This window comes from Lichenostomus cassidix, chromosome 7 (genome assembly GCF_008360975.1).
Source record: "Lichenostomus cassidix isolate B80296 chromosome 7, HeHo_3.0, whole genome shotgun sequence".
In the NCBI taxonomy this organism is placed as follows: domain Eukaryota; kingdom Metazoa; phylum Chordata; class Aves; order Passeriformes; family Meliphagidae; genus Lichenostomus; species Lichenostomus cassidix.
Window position 1 is genome coordinate 5554223 of NC_139488.1, and position 22434 is coordinate 5576656.

General features: G+C 42.5%; 1 protein-coding gene across 4 annotated transcripts in view; it reads left to right on the forward strand.

Annotated features, from left to right (window-relative positions):
* ZNF804A (zinc finger protein 804A) overlaps positions 1-22434 on the forward strand; it is a 361702-nt gene that overhangs the window by 194175 nt on the left and 145093 nt on the right. For 3 of the 4 annotated variants that reach the window (XM_085065957.1, XM_085065958.1, XM_085065960.1), the window contains one exon: positions 20402-20468. In XM_085065957.1, the coding sequence (XP_084922083.1) occupies positions 20402-20468 (67 nt within the window). Of the gene's footprint in view, positions 1-20401; positions 20469-21524; positions 21699-22434 lie in introns of those variants that run through there. The other variant, XM_085065961.1, reaches the window with a different exon arrangement.

Genomic DNA, 22434 nt, shown 5'->3' on the forward strand with positions numbered 1-22434 from the left:
TCTACAGGCACAGGCAAGACTCTGTCAATGGGAATAACAAGAGGGCAAGAGGTGCAAGTAATTTCACATCCTAAAATTGAGGAGATGCATTGTCTAGCCTGTATGCTGGTGTCAAGTGAGATTACCCTGCTCCTAGACCATTCCAGATAGATGGCTGTCTTCTCCAATTTAGAAATCTAATAGAAGGGATTATTCCATCACCTCAGAGTCACCTTTTCCAGGGTATGTCTATGGATGCAGAGGGATTCCTGGTACACTGCACAGGTTTTCATTGCTGTAGGGATGAAAACATTGTAAAGAAAATCTGTTATTTTCTCGAGTTCTCTGAATTAAAAAGTTGCAGGCATTTAGATATTCCCTTTCTCCCTCTTATCTTACACACTTGATGTGTGTCATTGTCTCATATTCCTTGTTGGCAGCAACAAAGTTGCCATGGGAATATTGACTTGAAAAAATTGGCACTTGCCTTTGGTGATAGAAATATCTGGATGTTAACATTTCTGTGCTTATCTTGTGCTATAAAATTTAAATGTCTACAGTAATTAATTCAATTATCAATTAAAAATGTGATAGCTGCTCTCACAGCTCAGCATTGCCTTTCTCTGGCTAGGAAATGCTTGAGACACATTAATTGGTTGAATGTTTTACAGTCTGATCACTTAAATTGACATTGTTTAAGTATGGCATCAGTGGAGAAAATTTTAATATATGCATCTTCAAGGAAAGCATTAAGGTTTTTCTCTATATCATCTTAAGTCTGACTGTGGTTTTACCTCAGCCTGAGACTTTACATCTACAGCAACTGTACTTTCACTGTAAATTGCTTTCCCCAAAATATTCCATTTCCAGTTTTTCACATTGTACCAGTCCTTATTTTCTTCCTGGAGTTAATGACAAGGCTCATTTATAGAAGACAGTAATAAAATGGCAGCATCTGTGTTCTCCCAGGCTCGTGGAGCATTTGTGCTGGCAGAGCTCTGGTTGCTGCAGAGCAGTCGCTTGTTTGGGCTGCTAAGGCTGCCCAGACCACCATGGCAATCTGCACTCTTCATTTCTTGTGTCAGACTTGTTAAAGGTCTAATGGAAAAAAGAGAAATTAATCACTTTGAAGATGAGAGAGTGAAAAAACCTTGGACCTTGAAAGAGTGCAATGATTAACTGCGATGTTTTTGCATGGAAAACTCTTGAGAAATAACAGAAAAAAAGGGGAATATTTAATTCTTGACTCTGATTGGAATCAGGCCTGTTGGAAAACATCATCTCTTTTGAGGAATGGGTGAAATCTGGGGAATACTCAGGGAACAGAGGCACTTTGTTCTGTTGAACTCTTCTTTAAGTCTGGATTGGTGTCTGTGACAGTTCTCTATTTTCTCTTCCGATCCCCAAACGTCACTGAAAAAAATGATTAAGGATTTATTTAAAACAAGCTGTCTATACAAAAAAACCCTCAACCACGTGGATAATTTTTTCTGCTGAGTGCTTAAGCAATCTTTCAGACACCTTTGGGAGTATTTTGCCACTTCAGTCCACAAATACAATCCCTTCTGCTCGCCTGGCTCGCTCCGAAGGCCTGACTCCAGGGTCTCGAGCAGAAAGCCTCAGTGCTGAGGGCTAGCATTCGGCTGTGACCAGCACTGAGGCTAAATTGCTTTAATTAAAGCCTACTCCAGAGTAAGCTGCCATTAGTATGCATTACTGCATGATTAAAGTGCGTTTATTAGGTTGTTATTGATGGAATTAAGCCCACTGATCGGGAGCAATTCAGAGCTGAGATAACTGTCATGCGAAGAACGAAACCATTTGCTGGTAATGCCAGAAAATGTATGGATTGGAATACTGAGATAATGCCACTTTAACTAAGAGTGGACAGCAAAGATCTATTGCAAAGCTGAAACTTTCAATCTGATGTAGTCTCACAGCCCCTAGGGGTGGACAGCTGCTCTTGTAAGGTCAGCTGTGGCCATGGAGAGCCCCAAAATCATTTTGGGATCAGCTGTGGCGTGCACTTGTCAAGCCAGGTCCTTTGCACCAAAATCATTTCCTTGGTCATGGTGGAGGATGATGTGGAGTCCGGCAAGTTGCTGAAGCAAATGCCAGAACTTCAGAATGTCAGTGCCAGCTGGAGCCCCGAGCTGGCTCACTAGGGGTGCAGGGATGCTTTTCCTCAGATGGAAGATGCCACAGGACACAAAGGAGATGGCAGCAGAATGAGATCTGGGCTCGGAGCCAGCATCGCCCAGGCCAGAAGAACAACTTTAATTGGCCTGTCATCCACTCTGTTCCCTGCTCCTGCTTCTCACCGTGCCATCTGAGGAGACAGAAAATTAGAAACCAGCCTATCCTCTTTTCTTTAATTTTTCTCCCTTATTCTTCAGAGAGGCCTCTCCTGGTCTAACTGCAGGTGATCTATAATTAAAATGTCACATTCCACACATTTTTAAAGCCATCTGGCTGTGTCTCCAGGACAGAGGAAGGGTGGGGCTGGGGGTGGAGGATGGGTGGATATATTGCATTGAAGGGCTGGTTTCTGTCTGAGCCTAAATTGGGCCTTTTGTTACCTCTGGTGATGCAGGGATGCTGTGTGCTTGCAAAGATTTCTGAAAAGCCTTTGCTGGTTCTGCCTGCACTGCACTGACTTTGGTTAGCAGGCCTTCTGCTATGCTGTAGAAAGATAAAATGGAAAAAGAAAAAAAACCAGCCCAAGAAGTGTACTTCCTTTTTTACTGTTCACGGTGATTAATGTGAGTGGCTTTTCACAATCCATTTCCAATTAATTTTAGCGAAGGGAGCTCTGCTGGCCTGTATATGAACTAAACTTCATATTAAAAGATTATTGAAGGGATTGCAGGCTAAGGCTTGAACACAGGGCTTAAGCTCCAAACTAGCCATCATGTGAGTCACCAAAAACCACAGTTCTTCCTCAGTGTGAGTCATCCTAATGACACACTTGGAGCCAGCAGAGCTCAGAGCCTAATCCCCTCTGCCACCAGCCTCTGCTGTGCCTGGAAGAAAACAAGGAGAGGTCACAGCGTGTGACACGCTTCCAGTTCCCAGGTGATGGAGCTGGAAGGGAAATAAATGGGTATTTCAGTGCTTTCCATTTCAGGGTTGGGACTGGGGGAGCAGCAGTCGTGCTGCCACCCACTCCAATTCCCTAAAATCAGAGGCACCTTTTGTCCTTTTGAGAGAAAGAGGAGAAATACTTTGCTCCCCATTTTTCAGGCTCCTTTGAATACCTATGGTACAACTTTATCTCATCCTTAGGACGGCAAATAAAACTCTTAGTGCTTGTGAGAATGCAGTTATTTGCTGTCCTTGCTATTGCAGAGTTATTGTTATTTTCCCTCTTCCCTGAGCTACAATGTCCTCTACAAATATAGTTGATGTTGAAGAGCAAGAAAACAGTTTTTGAATTGCATTTTGATAATCATATTATAGGAAACCCCATGGATGCTGGGAAGAATGGGAGTTGACAGACAAGCTTAACTGAGAAGCAGAAAGAGGAGGAATGCATTAATCAGCGCTGTCTCCTGTAGGTTTTTTCTGCTAATGGCCAAGATATGCTATAACTCTAAACTAGCTGATTCATTCTTCCCCCTTTATTCTCAGGATGTGCTAAGAGCTGCAGGATGTGATGCCAAGTGCTGGCTGCTGCCTGTCCTGGAGCCGGAGTGGCTGTGGGGAGCTGTTGGGATGGTGCTGACTTTAATCCAGAAAGCAGAGACAGAAAGGGAAAAGCAGAAAACTTTGGCTTCTGAGGGTGTGTGTGGGCATATGTGGTAGACAAAACCCTTGGGATGGAGAGAATCTGATCTGAGAAGGGATTTCAGTTGGTTGGTTGGTTGGGGTTTTTCTCTTTAACCTGAGCGTGGCTTGATTTATGATGCTCTCAGGCACTTAGTCTCTTCTCCTTAGTATCTTATCTCTGGCAAGTGGTGATGGATACTTCTTCCCTCCTACATTACCCACATCACATCTGAGAGTCTTTTATGCTGAGAGATGACTGTAGGGTAAAAATGTGGGAAAACATTATAAGTGGTGTAAAAGTTATATTTGTCTGAGGGAAAACTAATACTGTTGTTATTTGTTCTGAAGCAGCTGGTAGCACTTTATTTTCAAGATTTGTGAGAGACAGGGGGAGAACAGGTTGTACTTTCATGGCCCTCAGATACAGCTCAATGAGAGAGAAAGCACATTTGCATCTGCTGGCTGTAGAAGTTTACAGATGATTTGTTGAGATCCATTCACTGAGTGGAAGGAAAAAGTGTTACGTTCAATGGGAAATATAGTATATATACTTTTGATGCAAATGAAATACCGAAGCTATTGGTCATCACTAAAGACCCCCATATTTTCCATTTGAGCTGAATCTTTAAGTGCTTTGCAGCAGGGCAGCTCTTCCCTGTGATATCAGCATAAACATGAATTTCAGGTTTTGGGTTGCTATGGGCATCTGTGTTACTTGAACCCTTCTTTGGGCAAGCAAAGAGTGAAAAAATATAGGGATGCTTCTCGTATAACATAGGATACTTGTGACAGCAGCAGAAATGAGATCTCACAGAGGCTGGGCAATGGTGAGTCTCAGATGTTGGAAAAAACTCTCTCCTGAGAATTTCTCTGTCTTCCCTGATAATTCTGCAGGTGAATATCTCTTTGTAAGGCACGTAAATTTGGACTTTCTGTAGTGAGAAGAAAGGGAATGAGGAGAGGAAATTGTTGTAACTTCTGATGTTAGAGATTGTATAGTCAAAGCGATCACTTTATAAGCCTCGCTTTGTAGGTTATTACTGAATATTATTCTATTGGAAGTCAAAGAGACAGTGCCTGTATTAGCAAAGAGAGCCCTGATCAGATGGAGAAAATGAAGATAAAAAGACAGGAGTAACTGTACTGAAATATATAATCCCAGAAGGAGAAAAGCATGTTTCACAGAAATCTGCCTGCCTGGAAGTCACGTAGTATCTTAGCTGCTCTGTGGGCCTGGGGCACCAGGAGTTGAGGAGTTTAGGCTCAGCCTGCCAATCTGAACTCTGTCTTACAGCAGAAAAACGCTGCAGATTCTGATCCAATTCACCGCTTGATTCTAGGAACTCTATAAGGGATTCACATACTGCTTATGGACCTTTATAGCAGCTTTCTGTATTCCAAACCTCTTAAACCATACTTTGGTCTTGTTCAGATTTCCCTGTGTGAGAGAAGGGCTGCAAACCTGTCAGTAAAAGAGCTCCATGTTTCACTAGTTCCTTTCCCATTGAAAGGAGGAGAAACATTTGAGTTGAAGGGTTACAAGTCAGAAATTGGGGCTTGGAATGCTTCTGCAGCTCCTTTATGTGGCACTAATTCTCATAAAAAAGCACATCATCTGACTCCATACCCTGTTTGCAACTTTGGATTATTCATTCTGAATGCATGTGAATTTTTCTGTGAAATTACTGGAAAAAAATGAAGGCAGATTTGAGAATGAATTGCCTGGAAAAATTGTATGTATTACTTTGGCTTTTACAGCTGCTGTTTTTTAAAGTGTTCACCTGGATATGCAACAAAAACAAAAAAGCATTTAACGCCCTCCCACACTTCTTGTTTCTCATCCTTTCCATCAGATGGCATTTCTCTACTTTAACAATAGATAGTATGTTCTCTCCTGCAGTAATTTCACCCAGAGTGTTTGAAATTGGTGCAGAGACATTTTCCCCTCTGGCTATCTCTGCTCCCCCCTAAACACCTCTTGCATATGAGCATCCTGATCCAGACTTAGTGTGCACAAGTGGTAACCTCTTTTGCAATGTGTGGACCAGCAAGGGATGAAAATACAGATGCTGTGAGATTGGGAAATAGGTTTGTGTGCCCAAAGGAGCAGAGAAGGGAATTACATTAATAGGATATCATGGCATTGTTTATTTTGGCATTAGTGTTGTATGACTTTTTCAGTACGTGGCAGATTTGCTTTGATTTTTAGCTTTCTTTACATGTTTTGTTACCCCAACAGCACCATGTATTGCAAATGTTGGGAACATGTTTACTCATAAATACATTTATAAGTCTTATTGTAATGGCAATTATTGCAATAACACTGAGCTGGGAATCAAGAGTTGTGTTTAGATGCCCACTGGGATATTGTTCATCCATTCTCCATTAAGTCTAACTATTTGCTATTAGCAAACTTTCTATACTTGAACAGCAGGAGATGATCTTGGGGGTATTTTCTTTGTTTCTAAGTACCATGAAGGAGAGCAGTGCAAGTTATCACTGTTTAGTGAAAACTAAGAGTGGACCACAGAAGAATTCAGAACAATATCTCCCTCTTTACTGTTATTCTGCTACTTAGTATTGAGTAGCCAGCCAGCTTAATTTTAAATGGAAAATAGCCTTGTGGTAACTAAGAAGGTTCTGCATTAATAGAACAAAGTACAGTGAAGTGGTAGCTAGAAACAGCTTACTCAGAGGGACCAGGGCCATTTATGAATAGGCAAAAGGTAGCCCTGAGCAAGATGTGAACAATAAACTGGCAGGAAGTGATGAAAGGAAAAAGAACGGTGAATTTCACCCATTAAATTTCCTTTCATATGTGTTTGTAACCCATTTGCCTTTCCTTTTCCCTTTCATTTGACTTCAGTAGTGCACAAAGAAGACTTTTCTGTCACTCAGCCCTATTGTTCCAGAACCTTGTGGAGTTTAAGTTGATACAGCATTAACTTATGTCATTAAGGCTGTACCAGCACTCCCAGCCTGGCACTATTTGCCATTAAAAACACATTTTGTCAGCAGTAAGTGCTTTTCTTTAAGAGTGAAGTTCCTGAGTGGATTCTCCTGCTCTTTGGCGAGGCGACCTAAGCTGCATTGTGGTCCTGATGATATTGCTGTTTGACTCATTTTGTCAGCTGAATTCAAAGATTTATTTTCTAGGCAGTGGCCCAGCTTGCATGATTCTGTTTTACTCCTACTTGTGAAAATCAATCACAGTGAACACGGCAGAGGAAGTTACCAGCATGAGTAGGGAGTTCCTTGAGCAGCAGCTTCTCCCTGTGCCAATGGAAAGGGTGTTGCTCTTTTCCTGCCTATATTTGCAGGGGTCCGTGCATTATTTTGGATCTGTCATATGGTATAAAACAAGACCTTGTCCATGAGAGCTTGAGTATGCTTTCTATATGCCTCAGATTCTCTTGTCTATAAATTATTAGTATGATAATCATGGTGATAAAATCCTTTATAAGATTATACATTGCAATCCAGCAATACATTATCAAAAATATTAATATTTTATGCATTTGGTGGAGGGTTGCAGATATCTACATATCTTTAGTATATGGATAAAATATATATGTGTGCATCTATATTTCTCAGCTGAGCAATGAAGGCTCCTTTCTTGTACAAACATGCTGTAGACCTGATTAACTCCAAGAGCAGGAGGAGGCAACAAATGTGTTGCTGTGTGCTTGATCAAGAGGCTTTTTGTGGGTTTGTAGGATGCCAGCACAAACTGTAAGAAATTGTATGTCATTGTGTGTGGCCTACAGGAGTATGTGAGCTGGAAGGAGATGGAATAGCAGGGGTGGTGCTTTCAAGCATGTCAAGAGCTTGAATGGAGCTTTCTACATCTAAAGGCTCTGGTTAGAGGGAAGCGAGGATGCTGCACACTCTGCTCCAGAGCCATGGGTCAGTCCTTGGTGTCAGGTCAGTGCTTAGCAGGGCTTGGAGGAACCCTGTAATAATTAAGCTGAAATCTTTAGTGGAGTTTGCAGCTGCTGCGTTACTGCTGGCAGAAAGCTCGTTTCTGAAAATACAGCAGAGAGAGTTGTTATTGTTGTTGTGGGCAGCAGGCACGACTGAATCCCTAAATAACTGATGCCCGCGCTTAGCTGTCTCCCCACTGCAGTGTATTTCCTAATCTTTGCTGCTTCATTTTTCTTGCTCAACAGTGACACTGCTTGCTTGCTATTTAAATACTGTTATTGGTCAATGGCTGGTAGTGACTGCAATTTAAACAAAAACAAATGCTTAGGCCTCTGATTTAATTGCCTTCTGATGTAACACACTCTGTCAGTGAAGCAGGTAGCCTTGTTTGTAGACAACCTCTGGTTCAATCTTGATTTTAAAGCAGTCAGCAAAGCCACCCAGCTCCCCAGTTTCTGATTCTGTTTATTACCAACAGATTTGCATTTATATATCTTGGTTTCAACAAACAGCTTTTCGAGGTTTTAAGGGTTACTTTGCTCAGCTGGTGTAGATCAGAGCTCATTGGCTTCGTTAGGGCTCCTCAGTGGTGCTCATTTAAGGATGTGAGTGTCCTTCCCCACAAGTATGGCCTCAGCATCTTTATGGATCACTAAACTGCAGTGTTGTTGAAGGCAAAACCAGCAACAGCAAAACTATCCCCAGTGTAATATTCACCGTGTTGCGGAGCTTTAAAAGAAATGGGGAAAAAATTGGTTTCTGTTAGACCTTACAGGATCTTACAAAACCAGTCATATCTGGAAACTTCATCAAAATTATGGTGAAACTAAAGTGGTAGAGGGGAAACTAAAGGCTGCAGCCTAAGCACTTCAAGTTTTCCAGTGGAAAGATACCTTCTGTTGCTAAGTTGTGGCTTGCTTTGGGTGGTGATATAGGATACTGATGGGTGATGGGATACTGATGGTGATATAGGATATTGATGGGCATCAATAAATGCTGCATATTGTTTACATTAGGTTTTAAATATTATTTAAAGGACTTGATAGGGGAAATGGCTACCAAATGGAAGATGATTTTTCACCGATAGGATTTGAAAGGGGATTTAAAATCCATAACAAAAATTAATATATATGCTCTGTATGCTTTGTTTTCTACACTGGTTGTGAATGCCCTTGCAAAGCTGTGCAAGGAGCTCACTATATAAGTTAGGGGTTAAATAACTTTCTTATTATTGTTAATCTAATTTCCATTTGAACTTAAGCCCTTTCACCTGCCTATTTCTGGGGGGAATGAAATATATTTACCATAATTGAACTGTAGCTTAATTTCTTTAGGTACACAGTAAGCCAGCGATCTCTGGAGAATGTGCTTCTGTTCTAAGAGGCTTATGAACAGAGGAAAGCATTAAATAATTACACAACTTCCAGATATTTATGACTGCAGTGGGATCACCTGACAGTTGAGGCTTTTTTTTTTTTAAATCTGAAATTGAATTAATTCAGGGTCTTTGGTGGTTCTTAAAGCATTCCTTGCTTTTTAAAGTTATCTGTTACCTTTTCTCACCTTGTAGTGAAGAGACTTACATGGTGCTGCACCAAATCAAACCAGAGGTGCCACCTTCTATGTGTGAGCACATCCTGCAGAGACTGAGGGTGGTGACAGGGCTGTCCTGCTCAAGAGCCCAGAATTTCCCCTGCTGTGCAGGGCTGTGCTCCAGGCACCTCTTCCCAAAGCATCAGATGCACTGTCATGCCATGTAAACATGACCCAGACAAGCAAAAACTGGTCTTGCTGCTCATTAAGCATCTTTAGTACTGCATGTCTGAGTGGGGATAAAACCCAAGTGCTCTGCACAGGACCGTAAGTCAAAATAAGGACTGTAGGAAGAAATAAATTCTTTTTAATTCTGGTCATCTTAAAATCCAAATAATTAAGGTGAGGGAGAAGATGGCTTTTACTGTCTACTCTCAGAAAAAGGAAGGAAGCAACATATATAATGTGCCCCAAAAGAAAAGGAGACTAGATATAAAGTTGTTTTGGAATAATTTTCACGAAACCTTTTCTGCAAAGGTTTTTGCAAAACCTTTCCCAGGAAGAAACAAATCCCAGCTATATTCATAGCCCAGATTTTATTTAGTTCCTCACTCTTCCAGCATGACTATAGTTCTGGCTGCTCTTAGCAAAGTTAGGAAATGAGTTAGCTTCAATATTAATACAGTGAGTTACATTTGCAAAGGCAATCAAGAGCTTTACATGGTGTTCCGAGATACCGGAATTCAATTCACAGGATTTGCCAAAGTTCTATTTTTATTTTGCCTTCATCTGATGTTATCAAGGTTGTTCATGTTCCAAAAATGGATGAGTTTAGCAATAGTTAGCAGTTGGTAATAGGAGTCAAGAAGACCGAGGCTTTTAACACATTCAGAATGTTTAATTTCCCCTCCATCTGATGATAATAACTTAACATGTAAAAAGAAAATAACACAAAATTATGTGGATTTTAAAAAGCCTCCCACGCACCTTATGGAATTAAAATACTGTGTGGGCCTGGAACCACGAGTATGTTCACTAAGTATGATCTCCAGAAGCATGTTATATTTGAGAAAAAAATTAAATGAAAAATTAATCGTTGCTGTTTTATCCAAACACTTCACTTTGCTAACATTTTGCTATGCCCATTAGGTAATCACGCCATTTATGTTTAACTAAAATTTTTCCTTAGGGTGGTATCTGTAAAATTTAAATATCTGCTTATTCATTTGGGGCGTTTCTATAATTGGAACATAACATTGCAGTAAGTCTTGAAGTATGTCCAAGGAAAGGTCAGATTTTGCTGCAATTTTCACTTCTCTGAAGCTTTTCATGCCAAAAGGTATTTAAGAGTAGAGTCGGCTGTGTATTTCTGTAAGGTCGGGTGATTTTGGTGGTGGTGTGAGGAGCTGGTTGGAAGTGTGGCTTCCCAGGCAGACTTGGCTCAGCACCAAGATGTGCAGTGTGCTTTGCAGAGTCACAGAACAGCCTGACGCAGGAGACATGCTGGAGAGAAGTGTGGGAAATCCTATCTGCTTCATCATCCCAAGAGATGTGCAAAGCGGGGAAACGAGAGCCAAACCCTTCTCGGAGATGTTTCTAGGAAGCAGTGTCGTGAATATATACTATAAATGCTTTCTGGGAGCTTTTATTTATTTCTTTTTTTTTTTAAGCGTGTGGGGTGGGACTCAGAAATCATTAAAACAAGGCAGGATGACCACAGCCTTAATCTGTTCAGGGGTACATGTGTTAGTGTGTTTTATTAATAATTAACCTTTTTTAATTGACCTAGCAAAAACTCCAAGGTGATCATGGGAAATTACTCCTTTTAATGGAACTAAGTAATGAGAGCAGCACGTTATGGTATAACATAGCCACAGCAGCAAATAATCCCATTCTGACTGTTATTTTAGGTTTTTAAGTTCTAAGAATTAGATTAGGTTAGAAACACGAGGAGGAGAAACTGCAAAATCTGCAGAGCAGAAAAAGGATGAACCCGAGGGAGGGAGCCCTGATTTCCTATGGCCACTCATTTTAAAATGTGGTAATTCTTCCCCCAGCAGAGCAAGTGCTCCAAATCCAGAGCACTGCTTGTCTCCACTATTCCCAGAGGCCCTGCATGGATGCTGAACATCCCTGCATTGTTTGTAAATGCTCTTTATAGTGTCCCTGCAGTGAATGTATCACAGTATGAAAAGTATAACATTTGTGTTAAAATGTACTCATTTTCTTGATCAAAAGGCCAACGTTGCTCACGGTGAACCCTTTGGAAATTTGAGTTTATCTGGAAATAACATTGTAGGTGGTAGAGAGTAGAAATAGAATAGAATGTGGGGGATTTAGAAAATATAATTTAGGATACAAGAGTCAGTGAAGGGATGCAGAAAGACGTGGCAAAGATGTACGTACAAAATACAAATACATAGAGGTTTTTCACATAGTGGTGGTGGCTTGTAGCATAGATCCTTTATGACACAGTTAGACTACAGCTAAGAATTAAATTTCAAAGAAATTCAGCAATCATGTTTTTGTAGTAGGTATACTTTGACAGGTTTCATTCATAAACCTCACATACTAAGAGCTTTTCACAAGGTATTATTACAGAAGCACTAAAAAGGTACAGTAACTGTGAGGCTTTTGCCAGAAACATTCCCTGAAGAAGACAGTCATGCACAGCAAACCAGAAATACGCTATTTTTAAAAGGATTTGTATATAGAAAGCATCTTCAGGAAGAAGAGATGGAATGTTATCTTCCTTAGGTATACGCCCATTAAGATATTTTTATCATGTACTGCAATCTAATGCTAGATCATGGAAGAGGGGCTTTGCACATTCCTTTCTCATTTCTGTTAGGAAATTAAATCCTGATAAGGTTCTATATGATGTGTCTTATCACTCTGTAGAGTAGCAATTTAAAGACCAGAAACACATACGGTTTTTCATCTTTATGATCCAATTTTGACCACTGGAGTTTGTTTCCTGCTGCTGTTTTCACAAGGACAGAAAATGCTTTGTCCAAAATCCACTTACTTCACTGCTGGCCTTCAGTTTGAGGAATGTTCTGTTAAATCCAAAATACAGGGTTGCAATATTGAGCAAAAATTGGCTTCCTGCTAATAAATTAATACAAATAGTATTTGGTTTTCTCTCGGCTTTCTCGTTAGTTCCTCATCTGAAGGGCGAGCAAACTGCAGATGAGAAATGATAAGAAAACACACTTTGCAAAATGAAGCATCAGTTACAGTCGAAGAATTGACTGCTCTGGGATTTAAGCAATGAGAAGAGCAAATTGTGGGTGTGAGGAGTGTGGTAGTGATGAGAAAGACAGGATGGGCTTGCCAGCCATGAGAGGAGAGTGCAAGGGCAGCCTGGAGTGTCTCTGCCAGTCCACACTGAGAGCCTCCACGGGTGGAAAGCCAGAGAGATGAAGGAGACTATCAAGGAGCAACAGCACAGAGCTAGACGTGTGCCCTGCATCTTATATTCAAGCTCATTTCTGCAGTGGCATTGCCTGAACGTTATTTTTATTCTCAAAGTCCCTCAGTGAGACAATTTTCCTGCTTTTCAACCTTTATGGTGTTATTACAAAACTAATCCATGTTTCACTTTCTGAAAATAACATGGAGGGCATAATGGAGATGAGTATCCAATCAAAAAACTTAAATTGCTGTCTTTAAGGGTTGATCTTTAAATATTATCTGCCTGCAAGTAGATTACACTTTTGGTCATTTGGATACAAATACACTTTTATAAGGGAATTATTTGCTCTGGAAAGTGAGCAGAGGGAATTTAGAGAAGATCTACAAAAATAACTAGGGAGCTCAAGGAATCAATTTATGTTCAAGCATTAAAGTAATGACAATAAAGCTTTACCAGCAGAAGCTACAGAGACCTCAGTGTCTTGCAGCAAAGCATGAGTATTTATAAGGAGGGAGAAAAAGCTTGAAGATTATTTTATTCCAGTGTTAGGTCAAATAATTGATGGGGATTTCCAGCTGATGAAATGGTAGCACCAAAAACATTTTAAAATGGCAAATTTAGGTATCATGAGGGGGCGATGGACAGTCTGGCAGTGGCTGAGTCTACCAGGCTCAGGCTTAATAAATACCAGGTACAGATTCCAGGATGGCCTTCAAAACAAATAGGGTTGAGGTATTTTTGTTGTTTTAGGTATTTTGTTGTTTAGGTCGGGGTTTTGATTGGTTGTTGTTTTGTTGGTGTTTTTTTCTTGCTTTCAAGCTGAATCAAGACCAGCAAGTTCAAACATAATCTTATTCCTTCCAGTGTGGTGAGAATTTGAGTACAGATATTTTTCTTTCTGCATGTTTTCTTGGTTTGGCTGTTTTTTACAGCAAATGCATTTTCCTGTAAAGACTGCAGCACATGGGTTCCCAGGGAATAGTTCAGTTTTGTTTTGACTTTTAAAACACTTTATACTTTCTTTTCCTCTTAACTTCAGGCGTTTAGAATGCATTAGGGTCACTGGTTCTAGTGGGAATGCTGATGTTAAGGTTAGTCCAAGGGTGATTTCATATATTTAGGAGGTGTCAGTATTGAAATTCTGTAAAAGCAAATATACATTATTTTGAGTGTAGGTCTAGATAATAAATACCTTGTATTAAATTCAGGTTTATGTGGAGAAAACATAATATGCAGTTACAGAAGTATGCCAAGTGACATTGGTGTGTACATAGTAATAATAAAAGTAGAAAATTAGGCATCTATCTGTCTATCTATCTATGCATGCATACATTGCATCATGATTATAGAAAGAAGGAAGTAGAAGAAAGTCTTTTAAAACTGAAGAAGATTTATCTCTGATGACCCTTCCCACGTACCTGTTGAAGTAAAACGCCATGTGAACATAGCTGTAGAGCAGAAAAATCATGGAATGAGACTTTTCTCACTCTAATAATAAATTTTTTTCAGAGAGCTCATTATTTTAATTAAGTTAATGTATAGTCAGTAATAGTAATGATACTTCATCCCCCCATCATGTAGACAAGAAGGCTTGTTAATTCAGGGCTCAGCAATCCAAGAGCAACATGACTCCAAGGCACCTCAAAAATTGAAGAAACAAGTGCTCATGTTGCTGTTTGGACACAGATTTGTAGCTTACCCATGGCAGTTGTCTGCATGTTGCTGTTAATAGCATTTTGCCTTGTCTTCTGATCACACAGGTCTCACAGATACTCTAGGAAATGTACATTTGGTAAAACTTAGCATGATTGATATAGCTTGAAGTAATGAGTAAGTTCTTACTTAATTAAATGAATTATGCAGACATTTTTTAATTGTCCAAATAGCAAACCAGATACACTGGGCTTTGGAAATCTTCCCTACTTCTGGAGCAATACTGACTTCGTTTCTTAGCATGATTTTTTCTCAGGCTAGTAATCTATTATGTACTCCAGCTATTTTGATATGGTTATCTTTAATGAAGCACATAACTTATTAATATTTTGAAAGTTGGATTAAATACTTTTGATGGTATTTTAATGTGCCTATTTGTAATTATATTCTTTTGCTACAGCAGACAAGCTGGTAAATCATTAGTTAACAGGGAAAAAAATGGTTGTAATGGATAAATAGGGCCTCTCAGACTGTGAGCTGAGAGTGTCAAGCATCACTCAGGAGGGCCATAATAAGCACTTTAAGACTATTACTGGACTGCGTGTATCTATTAGTATTTAAATCATAATTCATAAAAACGGTGTGGTTTTAAAATCATAGCAATGCATTGTATTATACAATATTAGAAATATCCTTCCCCAGTATGTGCTTAATAGTGTATTGTGTTTTGGTACTGTTACAAGTGCCCTGTGAAAGTGAACCAGTTAATGCCTGGTGTGATTTATTGTGTCTTAAACTGGGAGGTCGTAACCATAAATATTGTAAAGGGCTTTGATTTTCACATGATGCCAAACATTCCCATTTTGAAAAATGGATCTCACTGAAATGTGTAATGTTGGGAAGGCAAACACAACATTTTTAATTTAATTTCCATTCTTTTCTGTGACAATTACAGATCACATGAAAAAGGAAGCCATCATAGCATGTCAGATATTGAACTCGATGAAATGTATTACAGTATGAATCTCTGGAGGGTTTTTTTTCTCCAGTGGGTCTCTAATTTATCCTTGCTCATTCAGGAATAAATAGTGCTATTTTCTGACCTGTAATCTCTCTCACCTCAACTCTCTTCAGCTTTTACACTGAGAAAATGATGTTGTTGAACTGAATGCTAAAGCAGCAAACAGCGTTAATCTTAATTTTACAGTCCAGCCCTTAAAAATTTTAAAAACTATTCTATTTGTCCTTTCCTTACTGTGGCACTAGATTTCCAGTGTGGCATGGGTACAGAGGGAGAGACAGAATGACTGACTGAGCACAGAAATGAGTGAATACTGGTGCTGTTCTGAGTTCTGCCACCAGTTCAGAACTTCTTGATCTCATTACCACCACCCAGTGGAAAAGCTTGGAGCTAATGCCAATTCCTGGTGTGAACTTAGGGACTTCTTCCCACGGAAATGCTCCTGCTCCAGCCCAGGCTCACTGAGGTGAAGTTTCTAATTGACTGTGGAAGACTTTTGATCAATTCTTTAGACTCCAGATTTTTTAACTCTGGAAAACAATTGTGTGGACATTGGCAGGGGAAATAATCTGTTAGTGATAAATGGCCACAAATCATCTGTCCTAGATCTCAAAATTTACCATTTTCCTATTTATTTGTGATTTTCCTTCTATCAGGTTTTCCCCTAATGCCTTGTTTATTTTTGTTAAAAGCTTTTCATTCCTTAAGTATCTTGGAAATGTGTTTTTTAACAAAGCAAGATTTAACTGGATAAAATTAATTTAAAAAAACAATTGGTAAAAATGAAAAGTTTGTGCTTGTTATGTAGCCAACTCCCTTTCCAGAAAAAGTACCAGAGAGAGAATGGCTGCTTGAAATCTCTTTGGATTTTGTTTACGGAATTAATATGTAGCTTGCTTTAATGTAATGCTAGTTATGTACCTTGCCTGCTGGATTTTAGTGAGTTTTGGCTGGTGGCTTGGTGCAAGTGCAGCCATTCTGTGGTCTTCTGGCTTTTGCTTTTTGATTTATGAAAGGGTATATATATATTTTTTTTTTTTTTCTTTTACTGAGGTTTTTTGTGCTGTCACTGTAAGATTGCTCCTTACACTATTGTGCTAGATTGTTAGAGAAGTGAAATGGAAGAGGATTTTATTGGGAAAAGTCATGGAATGGTTTGGGTTGGAAGAGGCTTTAAAGACCAACTTAAAAAGACCATCTAAAAAAACCAAAACCACCTAAAGATTCCCCTGCCACATGCAGGTACACCTTCCACTAGAGATGAAGGCATTGCCTTTAACATGAAAGAACCAAATTTTTTTGTTATGATTTTTGATAATTTAATTTCATTTATTCTGTTTGGCTTTGACTTGGATGTTTGGTTTGAATGGATACTGGGAAACCACAATTCCGTGACAGACTGTTTTGGGAATTCATTTTTCCAGCTGCTAGCTCCATTTGCTTTTCACATAGAGCCACTCCATTTGACAGAGGATTTGCTTCTAAGGCAATTTTTAACGTGGAAAAGTGAATTGAATTTTCAGTGTTTGAAATGGGCAAAAGAGTGATTTTTGCAGAAGTTTCTTGCACTTTGGATTGGATCATCAGGTGTTTTCTGGTCTTTGTAAAAATCTGCTGTTTAATAGTATTGTAGTACATCAGTTACTTGTTGGTGTCACTTCATATTCAGTGTGTTATTTTCAATTTGATTTTAAATTTTTATTTGTCTGGTTTTGTTTTTTTATGTTAGGAAGGGTTTAGGGAAAAAAACAAAAAGATGCAGTGTGCACATACTGTTGGGGAAATTCTGCAGCATAATTAAGAAGGGAAGATACAGAGAATGGTGTATTATATCCAGTAACAACAAAGTTTTTCCCAATAGTATCCTAAAGCAGACACTGGTAATATTGGTAATTGGGAAGAGCAGGGGCAGAAAATGTTTGCATTTCTTCACACAGGAATGTGGTGCTAGATACAGATGCTACATGTGAAAAGAGGAAGGGAATAATTCTTGCTGGACAAGACTTTTCCTGGAGCTGTTCTGAATAAACTGTGGTACAAAATCATGTGCCTTGGAGGGCTGAAGGAGCGAAGAAAAAAACCCTGAGTATGTTTTAATAAACCTTTGCTGCTGCTTTCAAGATTGAGCAGAAACACTAGTTTAAGCCTTCCCAGTCCTCTTTCTGTGACAAAATTTTGGGGGCTGCAGGCTACAGCCCACGATTAGACTGCATGTTGTAGGGCTTTAAGGCACTTCTGCCTTTCCTCAGCTTTGTGATAGCAGAGCTCCACTCAGCTCAAGTGTTGGAACAGGGAGCCCACTCTGATACTCTTCACACACAATGAAGGATGTGCTGGGAACTAGGCTACCAGAGTGTCCCAGTTTCCTCTTTTTCCTGCTGCACCACCCCCAGAGCTGATGAATGAATGCAGTTGTAATAGAGTGTATAATGTGCATTACCCCATAATGGCCTCTGAAAAGTACACAGGATACTCCTGGTTTTCCTTCCGCTTAATGCAAGGATGATGGACATCTGAAATAAGGAGCAACAGCCAGGGCTAAGTGAAAAGGGGAACAAAAAAAAAGAGCAATACAAGGAGGGTGAAGGTGCAGGAGATGGTAAAAAGGTGTGTCTCAGCAGATTACTTACAGGGAGATACTCTTAGGATAAACTGAATTTTGTTGAATTGAATGAGAATTGCTATGGGAGCTTAATAGAATTTCTTGTGACTTGAGCACAGAGATTCCTTTCTACCCTTGAAGGATGTGTTTCAGGAGAGAGTGAATGATTTCTCAGGATATGTTAGTAACAAATACACCGTGCCATGCTTTAAAGCCTGTTAATCAAAAGAGAATTGTTTATACTCTTGAATATTTCTTTCTGGGTTATGCCAGGACTATTTATTGAATAAAGAATATTATTAAATATTAGAATGCAGAATACTGAGTATTCTCACGGGCAGAAAAACAGTGCAACACTTATGAAGTAGTTTAATTTTTCACTGGATTGTCATTCACAAGTTTTCCAGAAAGTCTCTCAAGTCCACAGCCTGTTTCTTGAGTTGATATTTGTGATTTTATATAGGAATAACTCCTTGGAGATTTTTCCCAAATCGGAGAGTAATAGAATGAGTAAATAAGCCACACTGGTTATTATTATATGGCAGAGGCTTGAATAAATAGCAATATACACAGCTGAAACCCCAGATACTTACCCAGGAGAACAGGATAAAGATAAAAATAGGTAAGACTGATGGTAGGCAGGAGCCATAGGGTTAGGGATTGATGAAATTAGCAATTTATTAAAAGATTTGGGAAGGAAGCAGCATCTTGAGCCTGTGGGATCATAATAAACAGAACAAGGTGGGAAAACTTAGGTGAAGGGTTAAGATAGCAAAGCATCAGAGATCAGCCAAAAAAAAGGCCAACCAGAAAAAGTAGGACTAGAAAATGTATATTTCACTTGTTAGATGTTATTTCGTACTACTTTGGAGGAATCAAGTGGTCTTTAATTGTTTATTGTTTTTTTTCCTCCCTTCATAGAGGAGGACAGTGATCTTTATGAGCAGAAGCTACAGCAGCTTTTAATGCTGTTGGTCGTTTCTGTTTGGTACAGAGCAGGTTGAGCCTTTGAAACCTGAGCCACCAGAGTAGGTTATTTCTCTGTTGCCACAAGGAGATGTTCCCAAGACCTTGGACTCTTAACAAGAGCATGCAAGCACTGCCTGCATGTCTCTGAAAGGCCAGAGAGCAGGTGTATAACCCTGAAAGGGCCAGGGTATGGCATAGCAGGTGTGAGGAAATGTGTCAGCAATGTGTCTGTGCAAGGATTTCAGATAAAAAGGTTCCCATTCTCTGAAATGGTGGATGTGTGGAGTTTCACTCCCTTGCAGAAGGGTCCTCACATAGCAGTAACGTTCTATTTAGAAGGTTGAAAAAATTGTTCTAGTCCAAGTTGGAATATATCTATTCCCAGGAAAGAGCTGCCTTATTTTATTTCTTGCATAATTTCATCTCTTTTCATTACTCTGTCCTACCTAAACTTCTGACATTTTGGAAAGAGAACCACACCCGTGATCCTGTCTGAAACAGGAACCAGGCCTTCAATGTGCTGTGTTGTTAAATTTATCAGGTATTTATAATATTGACTTGATTTTCACATGGCAACGAACTTGCTGGTTATTTCTAGATGTACACGTACATCCTCATAACCAGAAAAATCGCGTTACTGTGCGTGAACATTATCACACTCTTTTTTTGGCTGTAACGAGAAGCAGCAAATTCTGATCTCTCACCTGTGTCTCAGCTGTCACAACTTTCCACTTTTGCCATTTCCGTAATTCCTTCCTAAGTACTGAAAATGCTAAAGGATGAGTGACAGCTGTCAAACTTTACTATTCACTGTATACAAATGGAGGTAATGATGGAAAATGCTTATCAGAAGGAGGCACCTCTCAACAACTGGGGCTTCCTTCAGCAAGGATGCAAACACCTGAGACGATTTCTGCCAGGGAAGTGTTGGTATGTGTCCCCATCCTGAATTTTCTGGCAGCAGCTCATCTGTTTTGGAGGACAGGATGATAGGACAGTGGTATTGTGTTGCCAGCAGTAAATGCTGACTAAGAGACGTGTTCAGATGTTACATCATGTTTCTGGGCTTCTTTTCTAAGGTGTTCCCTCTTCTGGCACTGGAATTTCATCCCATCAATCTTGATTTTTACAATCCAGAATAAAGGTAAAGCAGGTTGGAAGATGTGCCAGCTAAGTGTTTCACACCTCACATGAGAAAGCTGTAAATCACAGATATCTTATGGGGGGAAAAAACCCAACAAAACCAACAAACCACACTTAAGCATCTTTCTTGAGCACATCTTACACGGTGACAAATTCTGCTCCTGGAAGCCAGCTCCGATTTGTGTGCTGCAAAAAGAAAGGAACACATGCTGAGGAAGGAGCAGGGGTATGCTACAGCCACCCCATGCTGATGTACCTAATGGTTTTTAATCCAGTTTGCTGGGGGCTTTGTAGAACTGAGCGAGCACATTGTACGGGCGTTGAGGGTGAGGATCGCAGAGGCTGCGCCAGAGCCTGCGAGAAACCATGGTTGTTGTCCTTTTCCTTGCAGACGCCGAAGCCCTGCGAGGCCGGGTGGGCAGAGCCACCTCCGCCGGCGGCCCCGGGCCGGGAGAACCGTGAGTAACCGCGGGGAAGACGGGGGATTAACCCGGGAAGGGGGGATGCGGCACCCCTAGGAGGAGAGATGCAGGCACACCGGCAAAGGGGGATGCGGCACCCCAAGGAGGAGGGATGCAGGCGCTCCGGGAAGGGGGAATGCGGCACCCCAAGGAGGGATGCGGGAGCCCCGGGAGGGGGGATGCAGCACCCCAAAGAGGGGGGATGCGGCCCCAGCGCTTCCCGACGCCGTGACCCAGAAGTTTTGCCAGCCCGCTGCCGATCCTGCAGCTTGCCGGGCGGGATGCGGAGGGATGGGCTGCGGCGGCCGCAGCCCGGCAAAGGGCGGGATGGAGCTTACCCCGAGCGGGGATGAGAAATGGCCGGTTTCACCCAATTACGCCGTCACGGGCCAGAGGAGCCCAGAGCAGCGGGCGGGGGCGGCGATGGATGGAGCCCCGGGAGCGGGGGGGCTGCTCCGGGCCGGGCAGGTGCAGGTGCCTGTGAGTTGGTGTTAGAGAAACATGAAACAACAAAACAGGGTGCGGCGGAGGGCGCGGGGGCTGCTCGGAGGAGGCGGGGGGCGGGAGCGTTGGGCTGGGGGCGTCGCACCCCGGGCATCTCTCCGTTCCCACCCCCCGGCCCCCCTCAAATCCCGGAGGATCCACACTCGTCGTCGTCCCCACCCCCGGAAAAAGGAGGGCGCAGCCCACCCGCGGGGCTCGCTGCGGTCGGGGTGCCGCTCTGCCCTCTCCCCCCGCCCGTCCCCCTTTACCTGCCGCCGGCCCGTCCGCGGCGGGGGCAGCGGGGCGTGGGGCGGTGGGTGGCGGTGGAGGCGGCGTGTGACAGATGTCCTCCTCTGACAGCGCTCGGTACCAGCCCAGTGGCTCCCTGCCATTGGCTCAGTGCAGCCGACCGGCAAGGCTGCTCGCTATAATAGCACTATGCCTGCCAGCGGCGGCGGCAGCTCGCTCGGCTCCGCCGCGGCCGCCCCGCCGCGCAGCCTCCTCCCGCGGCCGCGCCGCGCCTGAGGGGCCGCACCCCCGGCCCCCCGCCCCTCCGCCGGCCCCGGCGCCGCCGGCCCCGGCCCTCCCCGCCCAGCTCCGCCGAGCCCGGCCTGAGGAGGCGGCCCCGGCCCCATGGAGTGCTACTACATTGTCATCAGCTCCGCGCACCTCAGCAACGGGCACTTTCGCAACATCAAGGGAGTTTTCCGCGGCCCCCTCAGCAAGAACGGGAACAAAACTCTGGTAATGGCTTCTTCCCTCGCCTCCCCTTTCCTCCTTCTCCTTCTCCTCGCAGCGGCTCCGGGCAGCGGAGCCGGGGGCCGCCCGCCCCTGCCGTGCGGCCGCGGTGCCCTGGGCTGCCGGCCGGGCAGCGCTGCGGTGTCCCTCCGGGCTGCCGGCGCGGCGGCTGCGGGCGGAGGGGCACACCGGGGAGCCTCGCCTCGGGGCGGGCAGCGCAGGGCCGGGGCTCCGCAGCGCACGGCAGCTCGGCTGGAGCGGCAGCCGCTCGGCTGAGCGCGTCCCCCGTTGCGGGGGCTCCGCGGTGACCGCCCGCCCTGTCCTGTCCCCCCGTGCGGGGACAGCCGCAGCTCCCGCCCGGGGCGGCGCGGGAAGGGACCCGAAACTTGCCTCTTGGCTCGTCCTTTGGGTAGAGAGATGTGTGTGTTCGAGCGCAGCGTGAGAAACGAGCCGCGGTTTGGTTTGTTACCTGCCAAGTTCTTTTTAAAAGCAAAACTCAGGGTTTGACAGGACTTAGCGGTTTTAGGCAGTTTGGCTTAGATGCTCCGAAAAGTCTGTGCAGGCTGTTCAGACTGTTTCTGAATTCATCCTCCATACTTAGGTATCTTTACATCTGTTGGGTTCCCTATGGTTTTGCTGACTCGCTTGGACTCGCTTCGTGCTGTTAGTGAACTTTAATGGAAGAGTGACGACGCAGTAGCCTTGGCGATACATGTGCTCTCCTGCCTGCTCAGATAAAAGG